This window comes from Cheilinus undulatus, linkage group 9 (genome assembly GCF_018320785.1).
Source record: "Cheilinus undulatus linkage group 9, ASM1832078v1, whole genome shotgun sequence".
Classification (NCBI taxonomy): Eukaryota; Metazoa; Chordata; class Actinopteri; order Labriformes; family Labridae; genus Cheilinus; species Cheilinus undulatus.
In genome coordinates this window covers 17,016,274-17,042,200 of record NC_054873.1, presented here as the reverse complement: position 1 = coordinate 17,042,200, position 25,927 = coordinate 17,016,274, and the positions used below count along the sequence as shown (strand labels likewise).

The 25,927-nt window shown below is 39.4% G+C and overlaps 1 protein-coding gene across 3 annotated transcripts in view; it reads right to left on the bottom strand.

The window, feature by feature from the left end:
* The window catches only part of tmem117 (transmembrane protein 117), a 114,762-nt gene that overhangs the window by 3,740 nt on the left and 85,095 nt on the right, over window positions 1-25,927 (bottom strand). For all 3 annotated transcript variants that reach the window (XM_041794997.1, XM_041794995.1, XM_041794996.1), the window contains exons 5-7: window positions 17,070-17,167; window positions 13,646-13,805; window positions 6,548-6,677 (exon numbers count right to left, since the gene is read on the bottom strand). In XM_041794997.1, coding sequence (XP_041650931.1) covers window positions 6,548-6,677; window positions 13,646-13,805; window positions 17,070-17,167 — 388 coding nt within the window. The remainder of the gene's footprint in view (window positions 1-6,547; window positions 6,678-13,645; window positions 13,806-17,069; window positions 17,168-25,927) is intronic.

The window sequence follows — 25,927 nt, the reverse complement described above, 5'->3', positions numbered from 1 at the left end:
CCCCCTTATGGCTCACTAATGCTCTATGTTTGAAACGGATGCAGATGGACCTTTGAGTCTGTTTTTGTCCATTCTCTCAACGCAAGCGGATACGGACCAAAAGTTGCTGTACTGCCACCAATTGTGGGGCAGTGCTGATCAACTTAGCCAACAGTTCAACCCAGAGCAGCAAAACAGAACTAAGAAAAATAAATAGTAAACGGCAAAACTTATTGGTGTTTTCTGAGGAAAACTTGCAGAATATTGAGTGAATTGTTGAAAAATACAAACATGTTAATGATGTTAGATGTTAGACCTCTAGTGAATTATATTATCATTGTCCACTCCAGCATAATAGATGTACGTAAGTATGAGGGAAATAACAGTTCTAATGTTTATGGATCTATTTTGTACACTAGTAAAGCATAAATGAGCCGATACTTGTGCCTCCCATGATGCACACAAATTTGTAATTTTCCTTGAGTTCATAGTAACCTAAATTAAAAGTTTTGCTAACTTAGGAATCTGATATTTTGAAGGAGGAAACATATTTCTAATGTGGTTTTATTTTCAGAGTTTGAATAAACTACCCAGTAAGAGTGTTACTATTACTCTAGTTGGAAGAGCAGGATAGTTTGTACATCTTCAGGGAAGATAGACACAACATTTATACAATATGTTAACAGGGGTTTATATGCGATATTTCGATACGATGTAGTAATCGTTGATGTTTTGCGTGGACACACCTCAGTGGAAACATTTTAATATCTGATAGATCAGACTGTCTACAAAGATGGTCTGGGATGAACTTCCTTCAACTGGCTAGATCAGTGCCACTAGCCTCTTAGCTCATGGCTTATTAACCCCCATTCATTTGTATTGCCAACAGCTTTACTGCACTCATCATACAGGGATGCCAAGCTTCAGTTAAAAAGTCTCAGAAATGATGTATGGGCTATTGTTTGCATAGGAGGTAGGCAAGTTAGTTTTGAAAGCAGGTCATCATAAAAGACACATTATTAATGCATAATATGGACTTACTAAGGTGTGGTCACATGATATCCCTATGCCAACAATGTATTTCTGATGCAAAATGTAATCAGGTGTCACTTCCTGGCACCCTCCCAGGAAGGCCCAGACCCTAGGTTGGGAGTCAGTGGTCTATGGTATGAACCAACCTAATACCACAACCAAGTAGCACCCATCAACTGGTTGCAAGTGAATAACTGATTGCAAACAACAACAACAAAGTGATAATTGCTGAACAGGAAAATTGGATTGGATTTCACTGTGTTTTGTTTTGACATTTTTGTATTGCATGTTTTTCCAAGAGAGTCTGGCTAGCTATGTTAGCTATACAAGCTATGTAGGTACATAAAAATAAAGCTAATGAAACTATGCTAGCAACATTAGATTAAACTAGTTTGCTGAACCTCACATAGCCAGGTTACCTATGTAGCTAATTTAGCTTTGTTAGCTTTAGCTCTGTTTGCCAAAGCTCACAATGCTAAAGCTAACAAAACTGCATTGGTTTACGTGGTAATGTAAGCTATTTAATTACCACAGCTATATTAGCTTTAGCTAAAGGTAACAAAAGTAAAGTGAGCCAAGCAAAAGCTAACGTAGCTTCACTGGCTTATGAAGTAACATTTACTAGGGAGCTTGCATAGCTATGTAGCTATGTTCCATTTAGCTAGCTAAAGCTAACAAAGCTAAAGTGAACCACTGTTTGCATAGCTACTTTTAAAACAGGTCTATACATAATTTAATACCAGATAAGACCTCGAAACTTTATCTTTTTCTCTTTTTTATTTATGAAATGTTGCTTAGTCTAAAATGTTTGCAATGTGGTTATTTCATGGTTGTAACTGTCATACTTTGACAAAGACTCTGGCAAATTATGTCAATTCTGTTCTGAGAGAGGCGCTGTCTCACAGTGGTGGTCTGCAGGAGGGCATCTGAGATTTGCGATCTGCAGCCAGACCCCCCTCTGTTTTTCAGATCTTTTACCCAAAGCAAAAACAAACAAAGCAAAGTACTCCTGTCAGGTTGAGTGATGTGAGCAAAAACTAGTACAATGCCTACAATCAGCCTTCTTTTGCTTTCACATGTGTTTAATCACTCGTACAGGGTGGGGTATGAGTCTGGTGGTCGTGCTTAATATCTGTCAGTACCCAATCTTAGGTATCAAAACACCTCTATTGTACAGATAATAACAGACAGGCAGAATGATGTACAGTGAAAGTCTACTACCTGAAAAATGCAGATGGCAGAGTCAGACAGATGACAATGCAGTCACGTTCATTTATCTGTAATCTCTGTTCCTTTGCATGCAGCTCATGCATTGAGACAGATAGATCCATTTCCAGGTGCTACTTCTTTTATAGTATCATCTAACAAGATCATTACATTACCATGAGACAAGCATCTCCCCAGGTTGACTGATCGCAGGCAGATGTCTCTGCGGGTATACGTGACACCGCTCCCTTCCTCTCACAGAGATATCCTGTTAATAAGCTTTTAGTTAAACCAATCACGTCGTGCCGGAGCAATCTCCATAATGCTTAATGGATATGCAATGCATTAGGGTTAACAACCTTTTGCGAATCACTGAGCGTTTGAACTGCTCAACATTTAGCACAGGAACATTGGTTTTGCCTTCTCTTTATGGGTGTGAGCCGCTGTGTGCATGCAGGCGGAACAAAATGAGGAAACAAGGGGATGGTTTGAACTGGGAAATGTACTCGCTCATGGAGTACATCAAGACGGAGATGTGAAAGATGATGAAAAGTGCGTGAGGCACAACAGGGAGAAGCATAAGGAACAGTGGAGCCACCTGTGTGCCTCATCAGCTACACATGTATAATAAATGTTTGCTGTGGTTTAACCATCAAAGTGTTTCCGACACGCAGGGAAAAGGAAACTAGAGCAGGGAAGGCATGTTCGAAACAATTCAGAAATAGGTCAAAGTTCTGTCTCCCTCATAAACAATTTGGTTAATTTCTGCTGTCTAATCAGTTTAGGACTTTAGTTTACTTGGCGAGGAACTTTTCAGCAAAACTAGAGGATCTTCCAATGAAACAATCAGTGCATTTACATGATGTTGAACATTTGCTGATAGTGTTACCAGAACTGGACATTTTAAGTCTACATTAACCTGTTAGTCTGACTGAATTTATAACAAGCAGACCAAACAGTGCCATGACTGGGACTCAAACCTGTGACCAGTGCATGAGTACTAAGCCTTCTTTATCCAGGAGCCTGGTCTACTAACTGAGCTAAACCGGCATCCTACCCGCATTTTTAGACAGAGGAGACACACCAAAATAGACATGGGCCAAATCTGATCCAATATGGGTATCGGGTAACATATTTAGTTTAAATCCATATTGGACACTGGATTAATGCTGCAGATCCACATTCGCTGGACCGTGAATGCACTGTGTGGCAGCATGCATTGTATTGTAAGCAATGCTGCTGCTGTGCTGTGTGAGAGACAGCAGCTAAGTCTGAGTCCACTCATCATCATATTTCACTCCAATACTAAAGAGCAGTCAGATAACAAACATGTAAAGCATGATAAACGGGAATGAGCAACATGAAGTGAGCGTGCTTTGTTGGCCTGTCTGTGGTTTTAATACGAGCTGCAGCAATTCTTACTACAATGGCTTAAAAGACGGTTTAAAGGTGTGTTTAAGTCATGACTCACAAGTAGTGATGTTACATGCTGTGCCGATACTTTGAAGCATGTCAAGTAATCCAGGAAGTGTTTCAGGCATACCAAGGCTTGTACCATTTCAGACGAGTGATGTCACTGGCAGGGTCTGACGTGTCAGGAAGTGGTTTAGATTTTTGTGTGATATTTGATAGCAACATTAATCCCATAGTTTCCATTAAAAATGTGTGGTTGGTATGGAGGAGATTTTTGGTCAGGCGAGACTCTGGATTATGCACTGAATAAATAGGATTGATTAAGAGATCAAAATGTGTAATGTGCAATAAATCAGTAGATTACACATGTCTGCTGTACTTCATGATAAACATGAGCTCCTTCAGATTTTTTTAATCTCTTTATCTCTCAGCTTTTAGCCTGTGACAGTCAGAATATCTAGAACAGTGGTTCTCAACTGGTTGGACATCAGGAGCCATACTGACCACATTAAGAGAAATCACAACCCAGATTTTTTAAAAAGTTCAACCACTTAAATTTAATAAATTTAATAAAAATGTGGACCCAAAACAGAAAAAAGTGTATTGAACAGAGACAAGACAAACAAACCTGTTTAAAAGCAAATCCTTACAGACATGCTTGCATACATCTTATTTGACTTCATTTTCCAGAGACAGCATGGAAATAAGGAATTGAGGAATTTCCTTATCTTGGGAAAACCAGCTGTGTTATCCAAAGAAGAGGAGATAAATATTTGGAAAGCTTCAAAGAAATGCTGAAATTCACTTGTAAACATGGAAAAATGTCAAAAATACATGTATGAGTTTACCCTTTGTCCACTTAGGGCTCATGCATATCACATTTCTGCCACATTTTCTTTCTTGGCACACATTCACGACCCACTGGAAAGAGCTTCACGTATGGAATGAGATTTGTGTCAAAAAGATTCAAACAAAACTTTTTCAGTATCAAACAAAAATTAGAATATGAGAACAAAAAAAATTGTGATCCAAGCAAAAAAATGTTCACATCAAGAGAACACATTTAAAATAGCTACCAAATTATTAGTTTTTGAATTTTGAACATCTTTTTGTTTACAGTTCCTGTTTTTCTCTCTCGGTGATCAGACTTTTGCTCTTGCCTTTCAGTTTTGCGTTTGGGTTTTTTCAAAATGATTTTCTGGAATAAAACACTGCCAAATAACTGCTGAATTCTGAACAGTTTGTACTTTAGTTAACAGTCTTAGCCCCTTTACAGGGCAGATGATTTGGTGTGTGTACTGGGCACATGAGCGTCAGATTAGACAGCACTCACACTAAGCAATCTGTGCTCATCCTGTGTTAATGCCAGTTGACCCCCTTCCCCCGCCCCCCCCTTTGGCCTGCACTCACACTGTTCAACGCATCCAGGCCTGAGCCTGAATACGTCACATGTCATCACAGAATATATATTTCCTAACATCCTAATAATACACTAAATATTGTTGTTTAGGCTGTAAAATAGCAGCTGATTTATATGATAGCTGATCTGGCATCAGCATTATTTTACCTGACCTGGGATCAGTAGAAAGGGGTTCATGGCGTTTTTTATTCCAGAAAATCATAAAAAAAAAAACCCAAACGCAAAACTGAAAGGCGAGAGCAAAAGTCTGATCACTGAGAGAGAAAAACAGGAACTGTGAACAAAAAGATAGATGTTCAAAATTCAAAAACTAATAATTTGGTTGCCCTTTTAAATTTGTTCTCTTGATGTGAACTTTTTTTTTTTTTTGCTTGGATCACAATTTTTTTGTTCTCAAATTCTAATTTTTGTTTGATACTGAACAAGTTTCGTTTGAATCTTTCTGACACAAATCTCATTCCATATTCACTTTTGGGCCCCATCCCAGCAGTTGAGAACCCCTGATCTAGAATAGCTTAAATATTACAATGACACAGCTGACGCTGTTGTAGAAAGCGATGTACATCTGACAGATACAGGTGTTCACGCTGTTAACGATCATACACTGACTGGGATTTGAACCCTCAATCTCCTGCACCTAAGATGTAAACCACTGAGCTATCCAGCCACAGCTATTTCTCTGTCTTTTTTTAAAGAAGATGGTCCAGTGTATCCTATGCTTAAGTAGAAAATAAAGGATACAGCACAGCTTAATTCCTTATCTTTTACCAAATTGGAAAAGTTTTTATCTTGGCCGAGTCTGACCCTGAGGTTTTTTCACAAAGTTATTCACTGCATGTAGACAAAAGGCCACTATGATTAGAAACTATGACTGTTTTTTTGTTTGAAGGACCCCAACAAAGAGCCAAGCAACTTTGCAAGAGACTTCAAAAGCTAAATAATTGCCCCTTAAAACATTTCAAAATAAAAGTGTTGTGGGAAAATGTGGGTAGTCTCTTTACGTCAAAAAGCAATCTAGAAGTGTTACAGTTTCAGGCCTGGGACTTATTAACAGGCAGGATGCATGCTGGGTGCAGTAAATCTGACATTAGCACACAGAGCTCAGATTTCTTTGTTCCCCTGTGAACATGAGTGATCGATCACTGTCTGTGGAGTGAATTAAGCTCACATTCCCGTTCATGATTTGAAAAATGCACTGTACAGTTCACTCTTCAACAAAAACACGAGTATGCTCAATCATTTTATGAGTTCAGGCACAACACAGCCCATGTTATCACCATTTCAGTTTTGCCTCTTGGTAATTTCTGTGTGGGTTGTTTGGTATTAGTTGAATATAAATAAATGGATCCCCTCCCATTGCTTGCATACTAGGACAAGGACAGCAGTCCATTTAAATAGCAAGCTATAACCCTGGCTGATCTTAACTGTGCATGTAAACGCACTGAATGAAACATCCTGTTCTTTACATGCAGCAGCTGTTCCAGGGTTGGCCTGTACCTGTGATATGGATGTGGTACTCCTCTTTAAAGATCCGCTTGCAGACAGGCAGCTTGACCTTCACGTGCGTAGTCGACATTCCTGGTAGATTCATATCCAGGTCACCCATGAAGTGAGGGAACTCCCAGTCCTGAAACACACCACACAAGCCATACATTTACATACAGCCTCCAACTGTGATAATGTCGCCTCAGCGATGGAAAATTGAACAAATTTAAGTAACCACATCAGCGTGACATATGTATGGTGCTGCATTAGATGGATAGCACTTGGGTGAACGCTCTAATATTAGCTGATTATTCTCTGTGGAGTCTCTGCATGCACCGACCGCAGGTCAAACATGGTGGCGATGCTGTGGACCACAGTGTGTTTACAGGCCTGTGGTGGGTGCTGATGTGCAAAGGGATTTAAACACATCATAACACATCAGCAGGCACACCAAGAGATATCGAGAGTCTGACCATGCCCTGTGCTGTCACTTAGATCTTGTTGCTTCTGTGTGCTTGTATTTGGTGGTTTGTGACTTTAAGCAGAAAGCAGTGACAACTCTTAATGTGGTTGACATGCAAATTCAAGAAAGTCAATTTAAGAAATTAATTTTATGCTTGGCAGGAAAAATTATTTGCATATTCTCCTTTCCTTTTCTGTGAAACCTTGTGTTGAAATGTGAACTTTTCAGGGTCTTTCAAATATCTCTTTGATCATCTTTCTGACAGTAAAACAAAAAGATTTTTGGTTTATAACAAAGTCAAGAGGTAAAATAACTGTCAAGCTATAAAGAAACAGGAAAAATTCTGCAGCTTTTAGAGTTTATATCCAAAATATCTCATTTCAACATCAGTGTCTCAGGCCAAAATAAGCTGCACCACTTCCTAACCCTCGGTGTTCTGATTGACTGTAGGTCTGATCTTCATTTATACTCATCCCAAAATTGATTTGGCTTTTATTTTTTTTCAGATATTTCCAGCTTGGGGAGTCTATCTGTTTTTCTTTACTACTTTCACAATAAAGCTCCACCACTGTGTCTCTATATATAGTATAACTGAGAGGGCAGGGCCGTCCCTCTTTGCCTGGTGGTGTAAGGGCCAGAGTTTAGCAGTCTTAGCTAATAGAGGAAGGCTGTTTCACATATCAATTGCATGTTATATATTTCACATCCCTCTGAGCAACCACCCATACGTGGTGTTTGGAAAGAGCAGTACCTTTCAAAACAAAATCTCGAAGAATGACTGGACAAACTTCCTGTCACATTAATAACAGCTTAGTCAAAGCAACAAGAAATATGACATACGTTTACATCATAGCCAATAGGTTGTTTGCTGTCATGTGATTCTGATGAAGAATGAATGTCCGTTGGGGGTCACGACGCGGGGGACAGCCATTAGGAATGAATGACAGTGGAGGAAAGTTAGTACTTTAAAGCTCTAAATGGACAGGTAAGCTGCAATTATCAGAGTACAATCTCTAAACTTTATAAAAAATGGAATTCTTCCATAGGTTAACTAATTTACCTGGAAGAGATCAGTATCACAATTTACTCAGTCTTTCAGAACTCCTAGTGTTGGACTTTGGCTAGCCAGATCAGTGTGAATTTTGGCAACTATTTTAAATCAAGTCTTAGTTTTAGTTGTTGTTTTAAAGGGATATTTCAGCATTTTTGAAGTTGGTCCATATGAGAACCTATCAGTCATACTGGCATCAGCCTCCAGTTATTTCAGTGAGCATTGCTTCTTTACTATGGACTCGCTGGTTGTTACGGCCAGGAAGCTAGGCTCTACAGCATAACAGATGGATACAGTTTCTCAGGAAAATTTCACAAGTTTTTGGTAAAAAATGAGCAACAAAACAATGTTGTTTCAAACGTATGCATTATTAAAAACTTTTGAAGTGTTTTATTTTTACCCAGAAAGCCTCTGTGTTTTTGTCACTATTTTGCAATGTAGGCTTTTTCCATCACTCTTGCAATTGCAATATAGTGTGGCAAAAACACAGAGGCTTTCTGGTTAAAAGATAAAATGCTTCATAAGTTTTCAATCGTGTGTATGTTTAAGCCAACATTGTTTTGTGGCCCAGTATGACCAAAATCTCACAAAATTTCAGAGAGAAACTGTACCCATCTGCTGGGCCAACTCAATGTTAGCAGATGGTATTCCGGCTTTCCCTCATCAAACTCATCAAATACACAGTCCAACAACTCCAACACGCTCTCGTGGACAAGTTGCGACCTGTACATTCACCACGCTATGAAATAATCATGGAACATTACCAGACGGAGATGTTTTAAAGCTAAATGCAAAGCCGGAACTACACTCCAGACATGGCTGCTGCACTGTGTCACTCCGCCCAGTGGTTCACTTAAGAAATAGTTCCGAGTATTTGCTTCATGGGTCCTAGTGTTACATAGTTATACGTTATTATTTCATAGCGTGGTGAATGTGCAGTTCACAACTTGTCCACAAGAGCGTTTTGGAGTTGTTGGATTGTGTATTTGATGAGTTTGATGAGGGAAAGCCGGAATATCGTCTGCTTACATTGAGTTGGCACAGCAGGTCTGAACTTGGCAGCGGCGATCTAAAAATAGCTTGCACTGACAACTAAAGGTAACGAACCTATTACTAAGACTATAGGAATTATGGCAATGGGCGAATTTGCCAAAATGTTGAAGTATCCCTTTCAGATGCCTTTCAATTTTAGTCACATTTTAGTCATTTTCAGTCGATATAGTTTTAGTATACTTTAGTCAAAAAGATCCCCAAACTTCCTTGTCCAGTTTTAGTCCATAAGAAGTTCTAACAGTTTAAGTCTTTACTTTTAGTCTGAGAATTTTTTCTCCTTACCTGAATCTGGTGCCAAACATACTTGTGTGTTTTTTAGAAGAGCTACTAATGCATTGTGTTCATGGATATCATGGATTTTGAATGTCCAACAAAAATGAAATTACATTTTAGTCCTGTTTGAGTCTCTTTGATGAAAACTAAACTTAGTTTTCATCAGTTTTAGTCATCAAAGCTATTTTTATCTAGTCTTTGTTTTGTCCTTCTCATGGAAAAAAGGTAGTCGACTAACATTTTTAGTCATAGTTTTAGTCGATGAAATTAAGACTGAGCCAAAAGAAAAGACAAGAGTCTTGAGGAGTCCTGTACTGAGCTAAGAGGCTAGCTAAGCCCCTTTTACATATCAAAGGGGCCCATTGTGTCATAAACATGCTTTTATTGAAACAGAGATCTACTAACGACTGAATGAACCTTGTGGGGAAGTGACCGGGTAATGATATGCCATCAACAGACGAGTCTTTTGTATGAAACGTCTCTTTAATGTGAGCCACTGTAGCTAACTCCTGTTTCAGGGCCAGATTCCTTTCCTCCATACTTTGTTGTAATTTATCCACATTTAAAAAGCCAAACTGTGACCAAATGAAGAGCTGTTTGGGTGTTAAATGACCAGCTTTACTGAGCTGAGCCAAATGATCTGGATCACTTAAAAGAGACAGATTTCCTGTCATAACGAGTGAGACTGAATGGACATCAGAGGACTTTGGGACTGGACTGGGAATGAACCATACACAAGCCTTGTGTGACACCACTCGCCCAGGCTTCCCTGAATAAGAAACTCGTCGTCCGATCTTTCAGTTTTAACCAGCTCTTTGAAGAGTCCTGGTTGTGCCAAACTAACCAAAAAAATTATGGAGGCCACTCTGCTCTTGGGAACCTTCAGTGCAGCAGAATCTATTGTAGCATCCTTCAGATCTGTGCTTTGCAACAATCCTGTCTCTGAGATCTGCAGGCAGTGCCTTTGACCTCACGGCTTGTTTGCTGCTCTGGTATGCATTGTGAGGCATTTTATTGAGAGGTGTGTGCCTTTCCAAATCATGTCCGATCAATTTAATTTACCACAGGTGGACTCCAATCAAGGTGTAGAAACATCTCAGCAAAGATTGAGAGGAATGGGAGAAACCTGAGCTACATTTCAAAGTTTTTTGCAACAGATATGAATACTACTTATGCAAATGTGATTTTGTATTTATCATATTTAATAAATTTGAAAAAATTTCTAAAATTATGTTTTCACTTTATCCTTATGGGGTACTGAGTGTAGATTAATTAAAATAAAACAGATTTTATTTTTACTGCAGCATTAGGCTGCAACATAACAAAATTAATGGGGTCTGAATGCTTTCTGAATGCACTGTTGTTTGGGCACCCATGCTTAATGGGAATTTTATGAAACTGGGTAATGCTCTAGTGCAGGGGTTCTCAACCTTTTCAGCCCGCGACTCCCAAAATAAAGGTGCCAGAGACCGGGGACCCCCACTGTACCTGAAGGTGGTTGAACACAGCCATGCACAATCGAGAATGGTCATGTGAAGACAAGGCCGTCCATAAGAGAGTATAAAGGAGAGAGCTTTCTGGGGCCCAGCAAAACTGCGGTGGTCAGCAAAATTATGGTCCACTGTAAAGTTAAGCTGTGATAACAAGTGGCCAAAGTGGCTTTAAAGTGGCAAAAATGGGTGGAAATTTGGTAAAATTGGATAACATTTTGATATAAGCTGGCAAAAATGGGTTAACTGAGGCAGGAAAATAGGCAGAAATTGGCAGAAATGGCTTAAACTGGCAAAAATGGGCATATCAAATAGTGAAATATGGTTTAAAAGGGCAATAGTCAGAACGTGCCAAGAACTGGTTTAGAAGGGGCAAAAACAGCCAGAAAAAATGGTGGAAAGGGTTTAAATCAACAAAAATGGGTTTGAAGTAGCAAAAGTGTGTTAAAATGGGCAAAATCTGTGAGAAAAAGTGAAGAAAAGGGGTCAAAATTGGTGTAAAGTGGCGACAGTGTAATCTTAAAATATATTCTTAGTTTTTTAAAAGGCATCTGGAGACCCCCCTGCGTACACTTACACTGACCTCACCACTGTGGTGATTATGTCTCATGTCTTTTATGTGTTATGTGTCCTCTTATCTTAACAGTTGGGCTGGAGTTACTTTTGAAAAAAAGAGCTGTATACAGCATACATTTCTTCTTTACACAAATAAATGTCACGGGACACTCAGAGAAAGGTTTTGAAGAAAATTAAAATATTCTTAAAATGTTCCTTTCTATTGAGCTGACATAATCATCCCACAAATTAGCTTTAGTTATTTCTATTTAAGGAATAAAAATAAAGCACAAATAATTTCATTTTTAGATTAGCTTCATTTCCCCTGGTTCCCCGTTATTTGCACTCGCTGCATCACATTACTGCATGTCTGCATTCACTTTATCCTCATGTGATCCAGAGTTTCCCCCGCCGGTATCTCTCAACAGCATAACAGCTTGGTGATGGCCCCCTGGATATTAATTAAGTCTTCTACTCCTTTTCCATATAGCGGCAGTATCTGTTGCTTTAACACTAACAGGCATGACATTTTAAGCCGTGCACCTCTCTCCCACGAAATAATGAGTTTTTTTAACATAAGAACAGCACACCGACAGGGTATATCCGCTTATCTTACATATATGGAAATTTGTGTATGCATATACACAAAGGACACAGAAATCTGACATTCAGCTGAGAGAATGCAGAGTAATTACACAGAAAACTATGGAGAAAAAGTAAAACCCAGCTCTGAGGCAAATCCAGACAGGTCATTAATTGGGGCATTAATTAGTTTGTGAACAACAACACCCATCTTTTCTCATGGAGGCGAGGGATTAACTGTGGCACATCGTACTCCAACATGGAGGTGGATGAAGCTGTTGGGCGGGATGAATTTTCATCGACTTGGGGGAAAGCAGCAGCGGCCTGGCCAGCGGTGCCCTGGCCGACGCAGCCAGACTGGGCTCATAAATAAGTGTAGTAAAACGTGCCGTGCTGTACACTGTGCAGAAAATGAGAAGGACCCTGTCGTAAACAGATCCGTGTGAGTGAGGAGGAATGATATACGGCTGAGTTAAATGGAGAGGGAGCGGCGGATCCAAGCGAGCTTGGGGGAAAGTTAAACGGAGATGTCAAAATAGGGAGCGTGGCCTTTGTGTCAGATGAGGTCTGTGGCTTTTACAGGAAAAAAAGAGCTAGTCCCAGCAGGATGCCGTTTGTGAGGAAGCAATGGCATGCTGTTTCTATATATCTGCATAATCACAATAATTGGGTAAATGAATGAGAAAAACAGCACAGAGTGAGTAATTACCGGCCAGAGCAGCTGGGGACTCAGCTTAAAATAATGAATTGTTCCAGTAACTAAGTCTAGGAGTCACTTTTAGTGCTACTGTTGTTCTAATATACACTATCAGGGTAAACACACTAGTATCCTCACCTTTTCCTGTGGTTTGCTGCATTTGTAACACTAGAAAGTGCAATTTAGGGCTCCTTATAATTAGCATAATCAACAGAGTGGAGACATAGATTCAGGAATACACCAAATATTAGGCTTTCAATGCGTCCTTTAATACCCACCAACAAAATATGCTCATTAAACGTTTGGAAGAGCCGTGTTGAATTAGGCTTGCAGTCAAACCACATACATGATTGGCCTGCAGTTCTAGCTCCTGGCTAGTGGTGTTAAAAAAAAAAAAAGAAAAAAAAAAAAAGCTTTCTCCCACTCTCTTTCTCTCAGTTGTGTGTTTTTGCCCAGACAAACACATTTGCATATTCATAAGGCAGTGACACAGGCTTTATTGATGCACATTCTCCTGTGGGAGGGAGGACATCGGGTGGGAAAAAAGAAGAAGAGGTAGGAGGGGGGAGGAAAGTGAGAAAAACTTAAAAAATATCTAGTGAGTCATCATTAAAGAAAATAAACTAAGCTAAGGGAGGGAAGGATGGAGGGGAGTTCAGGGATGAGGTCTGGGAGAACGAGGGATGCAGGGACTAAAAAAAGATGTAAAGGAGTAAACAACGGTTTGTTCTAAGTATGTATTAGTGTTTGTGTGTCCGCATGTTTGTGTCCATGCCAGCTGACAGCAATCAAATACCCCCGATCTCGCTGCTCTGTGCCGCAGTGCCCCATTGATGAATAAAGAGGGAGCGGGAGGAAAGAAGGGGAGCTGGCATGATGGGTAGCAGAGGAAGCCAAGAGGCGTCCCGGCTCCCTGGTTTTAATTGGCCACAGGGGAGCGGCCTACCTGCATGACAATGAGAAGGTCGAAGACTAGAATGAAGGAGGCCAGGAAGGCTCGGGAGACCTCGTCACTGGGCAGGAAGCCGCGGTTCAGATTGTCCCAGCTGATCCAGTCTGTGCTGATGACCAGAACCACAACCGACGTCAGAGAGATGAGCACCGTCCTGCAGGGAGGGAGAGATGATGGGTGGAAAAAAAGGGAAGGAAGAGGAAAGACAAGGAGGGAGGGAGGGAAGAGAAAGGAGAAGAAATGGGAGTACATGAAGTGAGAGGAAAAGGGAAATTGGATAGAGGAAAGGAGGAGAGAAGACAATATATTAGGGGAGAGGACATAAAAATAGGAGGAATGGCAGAAAATAGGCAAGAAAAGAGCCAAATGACAGGCAAGGAAAACAGAAAAATAAAAAGTTCAGGACAGGCAGGAAGGAGTGAAGGAAGGACAAGGAAGACATGAAATTAGTAGAGACAGGGGGAAATAAAATAGGAAGGAAGGAGAGTAGTAAAGCAGAAAACAGGTGGTAAGAGGGGGCAAAGAGGACATAAGAGTGTTGGGAAAGAGAAAAACAGAAATGTTGAGAGGGGAGGGAGGAAAAAGGTGTAAGAAAAGAATAAGAGAGAAGAAAGAAAATGAAAGAGGAAAGAGTGGAAATTAAAAGAGATGTACAGAGTTAGGAAAGAGAGAGAGAGATGAGTAGAGGTGATTAAAAAAAGAGAAGACAAAGGAGTGGAGATGGGAAGGAAGACAGAGATGAATATGTGGATATTTCCATTTTAAGATTGAAATGAGACAAAGGTAGACATGTACATATGAAATGCATATGTGAGACAAAAGAAACCACTATGGGCTGACAGTGCTATACAAAGTGTTTAACCCTTTGGATGTTTTACCATATTATAGATTTTAATCAATCAATCATGTTCAATATAATCTGGATTTTTCACACTTAATTAGTATTCATGGCTACCATGACACCATGAAGACAAAAGAACCCTCCAAGCAACTCAGAGAAAAGGTTATTGACAAGTATAAGTCAGAGGATTGTTACAAAAACATTTCCAAGGCACTGAACATCCCCTGGTGTTCAGTTAAATCCCTCATTAAGAAAAAGAAGGAATATGGCACACGTGGGAATCAGACCGTCCTCGCAAACTGAGTGGCTGTGCAATAAGGAGACTAGCGAGAGAGGCCTTAAGACACCTATGACAACTCTGAAGGAGTTACAAGCTTCAGCAGCTGAGATGGGAGAGGCTCTGCATACAACTATTGGTCTGGTTCTTCACCAGTCAAAGCTTTATAGGAGAGTGGCAAAGAGAAAGACACTCTTGAAGAAAACTCATTAAATCTCAACTAGAGTTCATAGGAGACTCCATGGTCAAGTGGAAGAAAGTTCTTTGGTCTGATGAGACCAAAATGATGCTTTATCACCATCAGACAAGATGCTATATTTGGCAAACACTGCACATTTCCACAAAGACACCATCCCCACTGTGAAGCATAGCAACATAGCAAAATTGAGGATTGAGCATTTAAGGAACAGAAGTGGGCCAAGTATGGAGTCATGTGGAACTCCACAATATATCTTACAATGATGCTGCTCCAGACTGATTTTCATAAAACCAATATTGATAATGATAAAGCTACTTATTGTTCTTCGAGTGTTTGACTGATCTATTGTAAACGTTCTTCTCGGTCGAGAAAAGAAAAGAAAGGAATGGTTAAGGGATAGAATAAAAGAGAGGAGGAAAGAAGAAGGGAAAGGGGAGGTGATTCGGAGAAAGAAGGGGAAGTAGCAGTAAAAGGAGAAAGCCAAGGAAATAGATGGAAAGGAGTGGGAAAGTAAGGAGGAGAACATATGAAAGAGTAGAAAAGGAAGAAAGATTAGGTACAAAAAGGAAGGAAGAATAAGAAGACACCGGTGAATGGAAAGGATGGAAAGGTAAAAGGGAGACCAGAAGATGTTCCCAACATGACAAGAGTAAAAGCCCTTGAAAATCCAAATAAATCAAATTTTTTTGTTGTTCAGCAGAGCTGCATGTTAATATTATGTATCTTGGAAGACAAACAGCTCGGCTTCTGCACCCACGTGAAATGCTTGAAAGAATAAATCAAATGCTGTTTAGTTCTCCTTTTTATGGACTCAATAATGTATTGAACAACAATTTCACCTGCATTTGAAAAATGGCTGAGATAAAGCCTCATGGAAGACGAATGTTTCTGCAGACAAGGCAATCCAAACCATACTGCATATATATTTCCATGAATTTACATTTTTAATATATATTGTTTTTACCTGTATGCAGTGATTGGTGTTTGTAGGACTCTGCGTTCAATGTTTACTGGAAAATTCCTAGGCCATCTGAAGTGAGGCACACTGACAAAGGCCCGTATTATTCTCTTCTATTTTGTCTCAATGTCACCCAGTGATTACTGTGCTGTTGTGTGCTTTCTCACTCCACACATCAGCTGGCTGCATTGCAGATACTGACTGCCAGCTTGTATCCCATTCCTGCAGTTAGAGAGATGTTTTTAGGGTTTTTTATTATTCCACGGTGTCAAATTTTTGGTGCTGTCCGTTACAATTTGCCACGACCCTTCAGCAAATATTGACGAAACATATCCAGCTGAATTTAACAATCATATTTCCAGCTCTGAATCTCAAACTGTTACTTGTCAAATCCGGCATTGATTGTGACAGTGCGAGTCAGGGACGGCCGTCAATAAAGTGAAGGGCTGCAGAGAGAGTGGCGGAATAATTCGTCTGCTTGCATTCTAATCGCAGGTGAATCAATTCTGCGAAAAAAAATATTAAACATGGCAACAGAGCTATCTTTGAAGTTAGAGATGTCAGAGTCTTAAGCTCTCTGCGAACATATCAAACGGATGTCAGGCTGCTTCAACCATATCCTCCTCTTCACACGTCCTTCACCTCTCACAGTGACCCGAAACTGAACCACTAGAGAGGCGTTCACACGCCGTATTTGACTGACAGCGCTGAGACACTCTGGTGAAAGAACGCTGCAGGGATTGTCCACCGGCGGTGTGACACACAAACAGGGAACGCTCCAACTTGGCCCCTCATGTAATGGGCGTATCAGACATGGTGTGCGGCGTTTGTTTAGCAGTTATTTAAGGGTCACAGTGTGTGGTACGGGAAGTAGAAGGCAGGGCCGTGGTTGCCCCACGACCTTGCTGTGTCCATTGATTTTTTTGCCCTGTTCCTCTAATTAAAGGTGCTGACACTGAGTGAGGGAAGATTAACACAGCTATTGACTGCGTGTTACCCTTCAACAAGGCTAGAGTGAGCACATATGCATGCACAACACACACTCACATCTCCAGCGCTTAGCAGGGAAATAAAATGAATTAAAGATGACAAAAAAAGATGAGAAATAAAGGGCGCAATTGGCACGTGAGGGGGACAATATACCAGAAGAGGACGATCCTGTTGTTGCCTTGCTTCCAGAACCTCCTGGCTGCTTTGCCCCAGTCTGGGTAGTGCTGATCCTGGAGCATCATGTCTGTCACCTAGAAAAAAAGAAAAAAGAAAATTACAAGGATTTCCCTTAAACTGGGTAAAGTTTAGCTTAGCATAGCATGAGGAAACAGGAGCAATCATACTTGGCTCACCAAAAGTTACAAAACATCCCTACATGCACCTCTGAAAATCAATTTAAATATCATTAGATTACATCTTGTAAGTTTATTTGTCAAAAAAAAAGGAGGAAAAAGGATGATGATGAACTAGTTTGTGGCCTATTTCAGGTTACTTTTCACACTTTGAATGGTTTGAACATAAAAGGAAGATGTAAAACATAAACGCTCCTTAGAAGAACTTTTTTTTGTCGATTTTTGGCGCCATCTGCGGACAAAAATGGCACCTTTCATGACCTTGTGTTAGTCCTGTTTATTGCTTATTATGAGTATTTGCTGTGGAGAAGGAGAAAAAGGCTGTTCTTCAGTGTACTGTAGTTGTCTCATCTGACACCTACCCCCCCTCACAGTACTTTCAGGCATTAGTATCACCATACAGAAATAATTAAACCTCTTGTTGGTGGCCTTCATTGGTATTTTAGGTCAGTGTTAGGTCCATTTCATCACCAGCACCTTACATTATAGGAGCTTGTGAAAATCCAAATGTTATAAGTTACAAACCTTATACCATTTTTTCCACAAAAATTATAGTACAGGAGTTATTGACAATAAAACTCCTATGTCCAAGTTTTTCTGAAATGGTGCATAGAAAGTAACCTGACACATCAGATAGACTCTTTCATCTATCCACTGCATTAATATATTTCAAATTCATCTGGAAAACCTCCCGTACAAAGCATTTGGTAATGGAAGGACTTTCAAAAAATTCTCAGAAGGTGACTGGACAAACATTCATTATGGGCTAATTAGAGCAACAATGCAAACTGAGGTAGTAGATATGCCCAGTTCTGGTAGTAACCTGAGCTTGACAGGCTAGAGGTGCTGTAGTCAAAGAACGGTAGAGCTTGTTGGTGGATAAAATCCATGCCAAAAAGCTTCAGTGTAGCTCATTCCTCGTTCTGATAAAACTGCATCTGTGGCTACATCAGAGCTAATCGCTACACCAGTAGCCACTGTACATATCGACTCACATTACAACCACCCCAAAACTATCACAAAATAATGCAGAGGCAGGTTGGCAGAAATGCAAAAACATATTTTCCCAAAAGCTTTCAGTGTTCTTTGCGCTTTATTTTATAAAAAGTTCTGATACTATACTAGAGCTACACTCAAGCTAAGTGCTACACCAGCTGCAGTCATAGTCATGGGCTTCCACTATAACTGAACACTGCATGTTACTACCACCGCCTCAAATGGCGCTGATTGGCTGTATCTGTTATCAGACCTTGCAAAACATTGTAGACTATACCTTTGCAAGATGGATTTGCCTGATGACAGACATGGAATCTGGCCAGTCCACCTGCTTTGCAAGGCTACATAGAAACCAGAAAATGTGACGATAGGATATTTGTAGAATTGTAACTAATACAGACTTAGCTACTCCTTTTCTAATTTCAGTCTTCATGTTAGTTAAAGCTAACCATCACCTTTACCTGACTTCTTAATTTAGAATTAAAAGGACAAAATTAGACATTTCTTGTGTAATTCTCGTCTTTGTTGACAAATTTAACTGATTTTCACCAGTTTTTTGCCAATTATTTCTACTTTGAATGTATTTTTGCCACTATTTTTTCAACCACTTTTAAATAAAGCTCAGCATTCTTTCCAACGGTAGGCATGCGCCCAGCCATGATTAGCTGAAGGCCAGCTGATCCCAAGTATCGCCTCCCAGCTCCCACAGCCAATCACAGCTCTTTCTCTCAACACAGCGGTGTATTTAAATATGACGTACTTCCCATTAATCCCTCCTTGTATTAATGCTGATGCAAGATTAACCTCCTCCATCCCCAGCTTCCTCCTTTATGGCATGTTGCACCCTCATATTGAGATCTAAGCTACTATATATTAATTGCTTTTGAATCAGTTTTATTGTATTCAAAACGCATTGTCACAAATGTATCTATCCATAGGGATTTCTAGCTGGAAAGTCAAAGCACCCTGCTTGACTTATCCAGGGAGCATCTTTTGAGCAGAGCCTCCTCCACCATGTAAAACTGTAGATCTTTTTTTTTCAATAAATGGTAAAATATACAACGAGAGTATTCCTGATTAAACGTCTTTTGACCACTTTTTGTAACTTTCAACTTGTTTTTGCCACTTTAACCCTTTTCTGAAACATTTTTTCCTTCTTCAAAAATAGTTTTGCTAGTCTTTTCAACCTCTTCAACCCTCTTTCACCACATGTCGGTATGTGCCCTTCCACATTATCATCATCACCTAAAAAAGGCAATTCTGTTTTCAGAAAAGGGGGCTTACATCTTGAAAAAGGCTATATTGGGTTAGAGTATTAATAAATAAAGTCCTTGCTTATTGCTCTGAAATGAGGGATTATTTCTCAGGTTTAAAATATTTGGCCGGGCCCCCCTTTATCCCCCCTCATGGCCACTGACACATGAGGCCCACTGACAAGAACCTTTGGAAAGCAAAATCTTGAGTCATGGCCATGATCCATTTCTTTTAAAGATAATATGTTACGAGGCATGGAATGAATATGATGCCTGATGACCTTGATATCTGACCTCCAAACCCAAATCAATTCATCCTTGAATCGGAGTAGACGTTTTTGCAAACTGTGAAGAATATTCATTAAAGATGCTTTTGAGGAAGATGTAGCATTAAATGGTCTTGATCTTTAACCTTTAACTTTCAAAACCTAATCCAAAAAAAAATAAAATGTTTTAGGCCTTGACTATAAGTGCTGAGCCACAGTTATGCTAATGTAACACAGAAGCATTTGACTATGGCTGCATATATTACTACATTTATTCACTGCGATTAATTAACACTTATGTGATTAATGACCATTAAAGCCTTGGCTTTTTCACTACAGATGAGCTTGTTTATTTCTAATGTTTTAAAGCTCCTGACTTCCTCTGTTGACACTGGCTGTGTTAATGTCATTAATCGGTGCAGAGTTATATTAGAGGGTGTTTTATGCCTGAGCATAAAACTCCACAGTATGTTCAGGATGTGGAGCTGCTGCAGAGGCAAGGTCAGTTTGTCAATAAAACGCCTCACTGCAGATACTGTAGCTGGAGTTGGAAAAAAGGATCTGAATCAGTCGATCTATGAGATGTTTCTGCAGCATTACAGAGGAGACACATCCTATTCATTCATGGAGTGAAGATACACAGTAAATCTGCTCTGCAGAGGAGACGCAGAGGTCATCTTCAAAGAGCCTTGTTGAATTAATCGAATGTAAAATACCTTGTGAATAATTTCTGGAATCAGCACTTTCATTTGGTCAAGTTTGCCTCCTTCTTTCTCTTGTGATTCTCTAAACACACACCTTCGTCTCCCTAATTCACCTTCTTCCTCCCTGCATCCCCCAATCTCCCTCCCGACCAGACTTCTACATCTCCCCTTCACCTCTGTTTCCTACTCCTTACCTCTCTGCTCCCTCCTCCCCCCTCAATCCTGTTTCTCCTCCCAGCCGCTCTCCTTCTCTGCAGCGTGTACTGTAGAATACTAATGTGACCAGTGAGGGAGCTTGTCAGGTTGTCTCAGCCGTGTGCATGCCGGTGTCAGAGCCCACTCCTCCCACCACAGGTAGTCCACTCCCACTGGAGCTCTCCTCCGCACTTTGTGTTGACAAATGAACAGAGGAAGGTTTCTCCAACAACACTCTCTGTTCCTCCTGGTGCATTCATTGTTTCCTCTGACCCTTCATAGATCACACTGCATGGTTCTCTGAGGGTTTGGGAGCAGATTGCACAGGATGGACAAAAGGGGCTTTAAGCCTTACAATGGTGGAGAGGATACTCCCTGACCTAGAAATTAGACATGTGTAAGGGATGGCTACACTTGGATCTTCAATGTTATTTTAACATTAGTAAGGACTTGTAGCATGAAAACATATTAAGTAATGCCAGCAGCAAGTCTTTAGGGTGTGTTCAACTCAAGAAAAGAAGCCTGTGCATGAATACCTGCTGTTTATTTAGGAGTGAATGCACAAAAACATTAAATGGACTTTAAATCTTTTTATCTTTCATGATTTTGTCATACATCTTTCAAACCACTACATGCAGGCATTTGCCAAGTTCTCATTCAGGCAGTGCTTTGCACTGAACATCAGATCTTCTTTTTGCTGTTAGAAATGTGTCAGAAAAATAGATAAAAACTGTTCCTGTGCAGCTGCACCGTAAACTGTATGAAAGAGGTGTTTTTTGCTTTAACCTTTTTTTTAGCCAGGTTAATCCCACTGAAATCAGAAATCTTCTCCTATGGGAGGACAGACCAAGAATGGCAGCAATACACACTTTCAGAAAACACTCCAACTTGTACACAACACATTTAATAATAAGAACCATTGTTATATTGCATTTGCAAACCAAAGAATTGGATTCAAGATTTCTCTACACACTAGATCAGTGTTTCCAACCATTTTTTCTTGAAGCCCCCCTACATGTAGGGGAGCCCCACCAGGACCCAAGAGAGAGGAAAAAATGACAAACTGCCATCAAAAATCAACATAGAATTTAACTGATTCACTGAATAAACCCTAAAAAGGCCTAAGCATGCATTTCCTATCAAAATACCTTTGTATGAACTACTTAATAACTGCTTTATCATGGTTTGAGTCAATATTTGCAAATCTAATTTGGCAGCCTCAAAGCAGACAAAACACACACAAACAAATGTCTGAACTACATTTGATATCAGTATCAATATTTTTAACAGCAATACTGGCAAAAATCTAATATCCTGTATGCCACATATGTTTGGTTTCACTGATTGGCTTAACCATCTAGTGCATGCTTTCAGAGGACTATAAATGTTTCAAACTGGTTTAAAATGTCCTTATATTTGTGGTTTTAAAATGGCAAAATAATAAGGTTTGAAAGTCAACTGGTCAGAGTATTTAAAAACATTGAGGGTAACGATGTCTTCCCATTTAAAATCAGATGGCTGATTGTTCCTAGGAAAAGGTGCAGGAAACCTTAAACTTTATTCACAAACTCAGTTAAGACTTTGGGAACAACAAACTGCACAACATCCAACAGACAGTGATTGTGCATTCTGTCCTTCAAGATTAAAAGAGCAGTAAAGATAGTCTGGAATTTTGCCCAGAATGACTTTATTATTGAAAGTATGCCAATGTGCAGGCTGGCATCTAGTAGTTCAGTTGACTTTAGAATATAAAATAAAATGGTGAGTGATAAACCTCAATGCATCACGATACCAACTGTCGTAACATGGGCACAAAAAAGAAACATGACTTTTTTGTTATAAAAGCCATGTAAAACATTCAGCTATAAGCAGAAAAGAAGAAATTTACTCAATTTCACAACTGTGTCTTTCCTGTTCTTGCAGATGTAAAGAACTTGACTTTAGTTTTGCTGCATTAAGAACAAGTTACAGCAGAAAAAGCTGATCTTGTACCAAGTAAAAGGCATGATGCAGATGAGTAAAAGCTTGCACAAGCCTTGGTACATTGTAGTAAGCAGCAGTGTCATCAGCATAAAAATAAGAGAGGAATTGGAAATATTCTTTCCAAATCAATTATTATGGACTGTAAATAACAGAGGACTCAGTACTGAACCTTGCAATACCCCTTTTTGTTTTTGTGGTACATTGGAGGAAAGCCCTGCTCTCTGAAAAGCCAGGGCTAGTAGCAAACCACCCAACGGTGTGGCCAGAGAACCCATTAGCTTTGAGATGACCTGATTAAGATTGACAGTATCAAAGGTCTTTCAAAGTCCATAGGGGGCAGAAAACTATGTAATGAAAGATTTTAAGAAAATCATTCACAACTTTCATGGCAGCTGAGTCCTGACTGAACAGCAGCAGTACAGAGTAGGAAGATAAGTATTCCTCTTTTTTTTACAGACAACAGAGAGTTTGTAGATTGGTCTATAATTTTCTTAAGATTTTGAGATCCCCTCCTTTCAACAGGGATATTTCAAAGGCCAAGTCCCAATCCTCAGATATTTCCTTTTCACTCAAGGTAAGATTAAAAATGTGGCTCAGCTCAAAACTGTGAACCAGCTGGTTTTGGCTGGGATTTTTCAGAGCCAAGGAAACATCTGAAGTAGTAAAAGGGACTGAAGTTAAATGCAGGCATCTTGCATCTGGTCTCTTCGGTAATTGGTTTGAAGGTAAAGTCAAATGAGAAGATGCTTGAAACGCTTCCTAACTGGCAAAAGGGGTTGACTCAGTGATAAGATTTCAGTAAAACAGACACTAAAGCAAGGACAAGTTTAGGACTTGCTATCAAAATGATAAAAAGGATGCTTCATGCCTGGGATAAAGGCATATGACCCCCCCACCCATACAAAAAAACACTTGTATTCTTTAAATCGTCTAGTATTCACAGATTAAAATAATAACTCTCTCAGTGAGACTTGTGTTTTTGTACTTAGAGTTTGAAGTTCCTTTACATCTGTTTTTATAAGGAAAATATTTAACATCTAAAAACCTAGCCTTCTAAAAAAAATGAAAAAGAAAAAAAAAAACTAGATGAAAAATAGAAATTAAAATAGACTAAAAAGAAAATAAAGGGAAGAAAAAAGAAAGCAAAGAAACAGTTCTATTTCTTAAGGGAAGGAACTTTTGAAAATTATTTTTGGCCTTAAATTGACAGGACAGCTTCAGAGAGACTAGAAATGTGAGAATAGAAAAAAGGGAATGACACACACCACAGTGTCAGGATTATGAATGGAACCTGTGACCTGTACAGCCAGGACTGTATGTACCAACTGAGTTCAACCAGATCCCTGAAAACATCTTCTAAAGGAAATAAAAGATCAACCTTTTCATCTGGCCTTACATTTGGAGTCATTTCTAAGCTAAGACAACATTTTTGTCGATGTTTGTCATTATTTCTGCAGATATTTTGTCTTATTTAACTTACCATTGATATTAAAATGTATTTTTCCTTTAATTAGTTATTTTAAAATCACTGTTTTTTTACATTCTTTTTCTTGTCTTTTACAAAGTTGTAAAAGAATAACTGTTTTAAATTTTGCATCTTTTCACTATTCCCTGTAACCTTGTGAAGCACTTTAGGCTGTTGTTTGGGAGATGCTCCAAATAAAGCTGAGTTAATAAAGTTTTCCTAAATTGGACATTTGTCCTTTTGGTTTAGTTGATTATGGGAGAATTGCCCTGAACAGTTATAGGTCATTCACTAATCCCATGTAGTCTAAAGTGCTTAAAACTTTGATTAGTGACAAAGTAAAAGAACCCAAGGCTTCCAACTCTTCACTGTCTGATTTTCAGTCGGGACTCAGAAAAAAATCACAGCACTACCACTTCTGCCATGAAAGTTATAAATGGCATTCTTGAAGCTTCAGACAACAATGTTGTTTGTCTCTTTTTCTAGACTTCTCCAAGGCCTTTGATACCGTGGATCACAGTATCTTACTGGATTGTCTTAAAGCTTCTGGGTTCTGTTGGATGGTTTGCTAACTCTCTTACTGGCAGAACCCAGGCTGTTCAGTTAGAGGGTGTAACATCAGAGGTATTACAAATTGACAAGAGAGTACCACAAGGTTAGGTACTGGGCCCTCTGTTATTTACTGTTTATATTTATTGCCTCTGACAGAATATTTCCAATTCTTCTTTTCATTCTTCTGCTGATAATACAGTTATCTATTGCTGTGCACCTGCTGTGCAGCTTTTACACATCTTCAGCATGCTTTTGACATGGTACAAGATCTGAATGTAGACAAAACTAAATTTGTGTTTTTACTTCTTCAAAAACAGCCCAAATGATATTGCCTGAGAAAATTGTTACTAGCTGAGGTGGTATCCTGCCTTAAATGTTTGATGAAAACTTGACTTTTAAAGAGCAGATTCGGTTTGATTCATAATGACTTCACGGTTAAGAATGACTTCCACTTACCTATTACCTGCAGATAATAATAAATTCATCATTTGTCAATCCACTCACTGACCTTTTCATTAGACACATCTGTGCAGTGTAATGCATACCAATCAACAATCAACAACATCTCTAACATGAAATCTATTTTAGTTTATGTATGACTTTGTAAATGTTGATGCTGCCAGTGAGTGATTCGGTCTTTACTGAGATTATAGTGGGTGTTACGGTTATTATAAGAGGTGTACCTAATATGTTGACCCTCTGGTGCATGTGAGTGGGTTTGTCAACATATCACAGACTCCTGATTATGATGCTCCTCACACCAACACCCACTACTACCTCAATAAGAAGCATACAGAAGAATTATCAGCTTTCTGACAGTCAATCTTAAAAAATTAAGTGAGAATATGTACCTGTCTGAATTTTTTATTCTCTAATGGTATCAGCATCCGCCCCTGGTGATATATTGTACATGAGTGCCCAGCTCGGTCTTCATGTGTTGGACAGTGTGTATCATGGGGCTCTTATATTGATCACCAATTGTGGATTGCTTACTTTCCATAGTACTTTATATTCTAAAGTGATCTGGACTGCTTCAAGTACACCTTGTCTTGGACGTCTTCATTTATAAAGCCATCTGGGCAAAGTTTCAGACTATCTTTCCTCACTTTTAATCTTGAAAGACAGATAGACAACCTGTAATTGATAAGTTTGTGCAATTTGCTGTTCCTAATGTTCAAACTGAGTTGGGAAAAAAACAATCTGCAGACTGAATTTAAACTGCAAAACCTGGTGACTCTAATTGT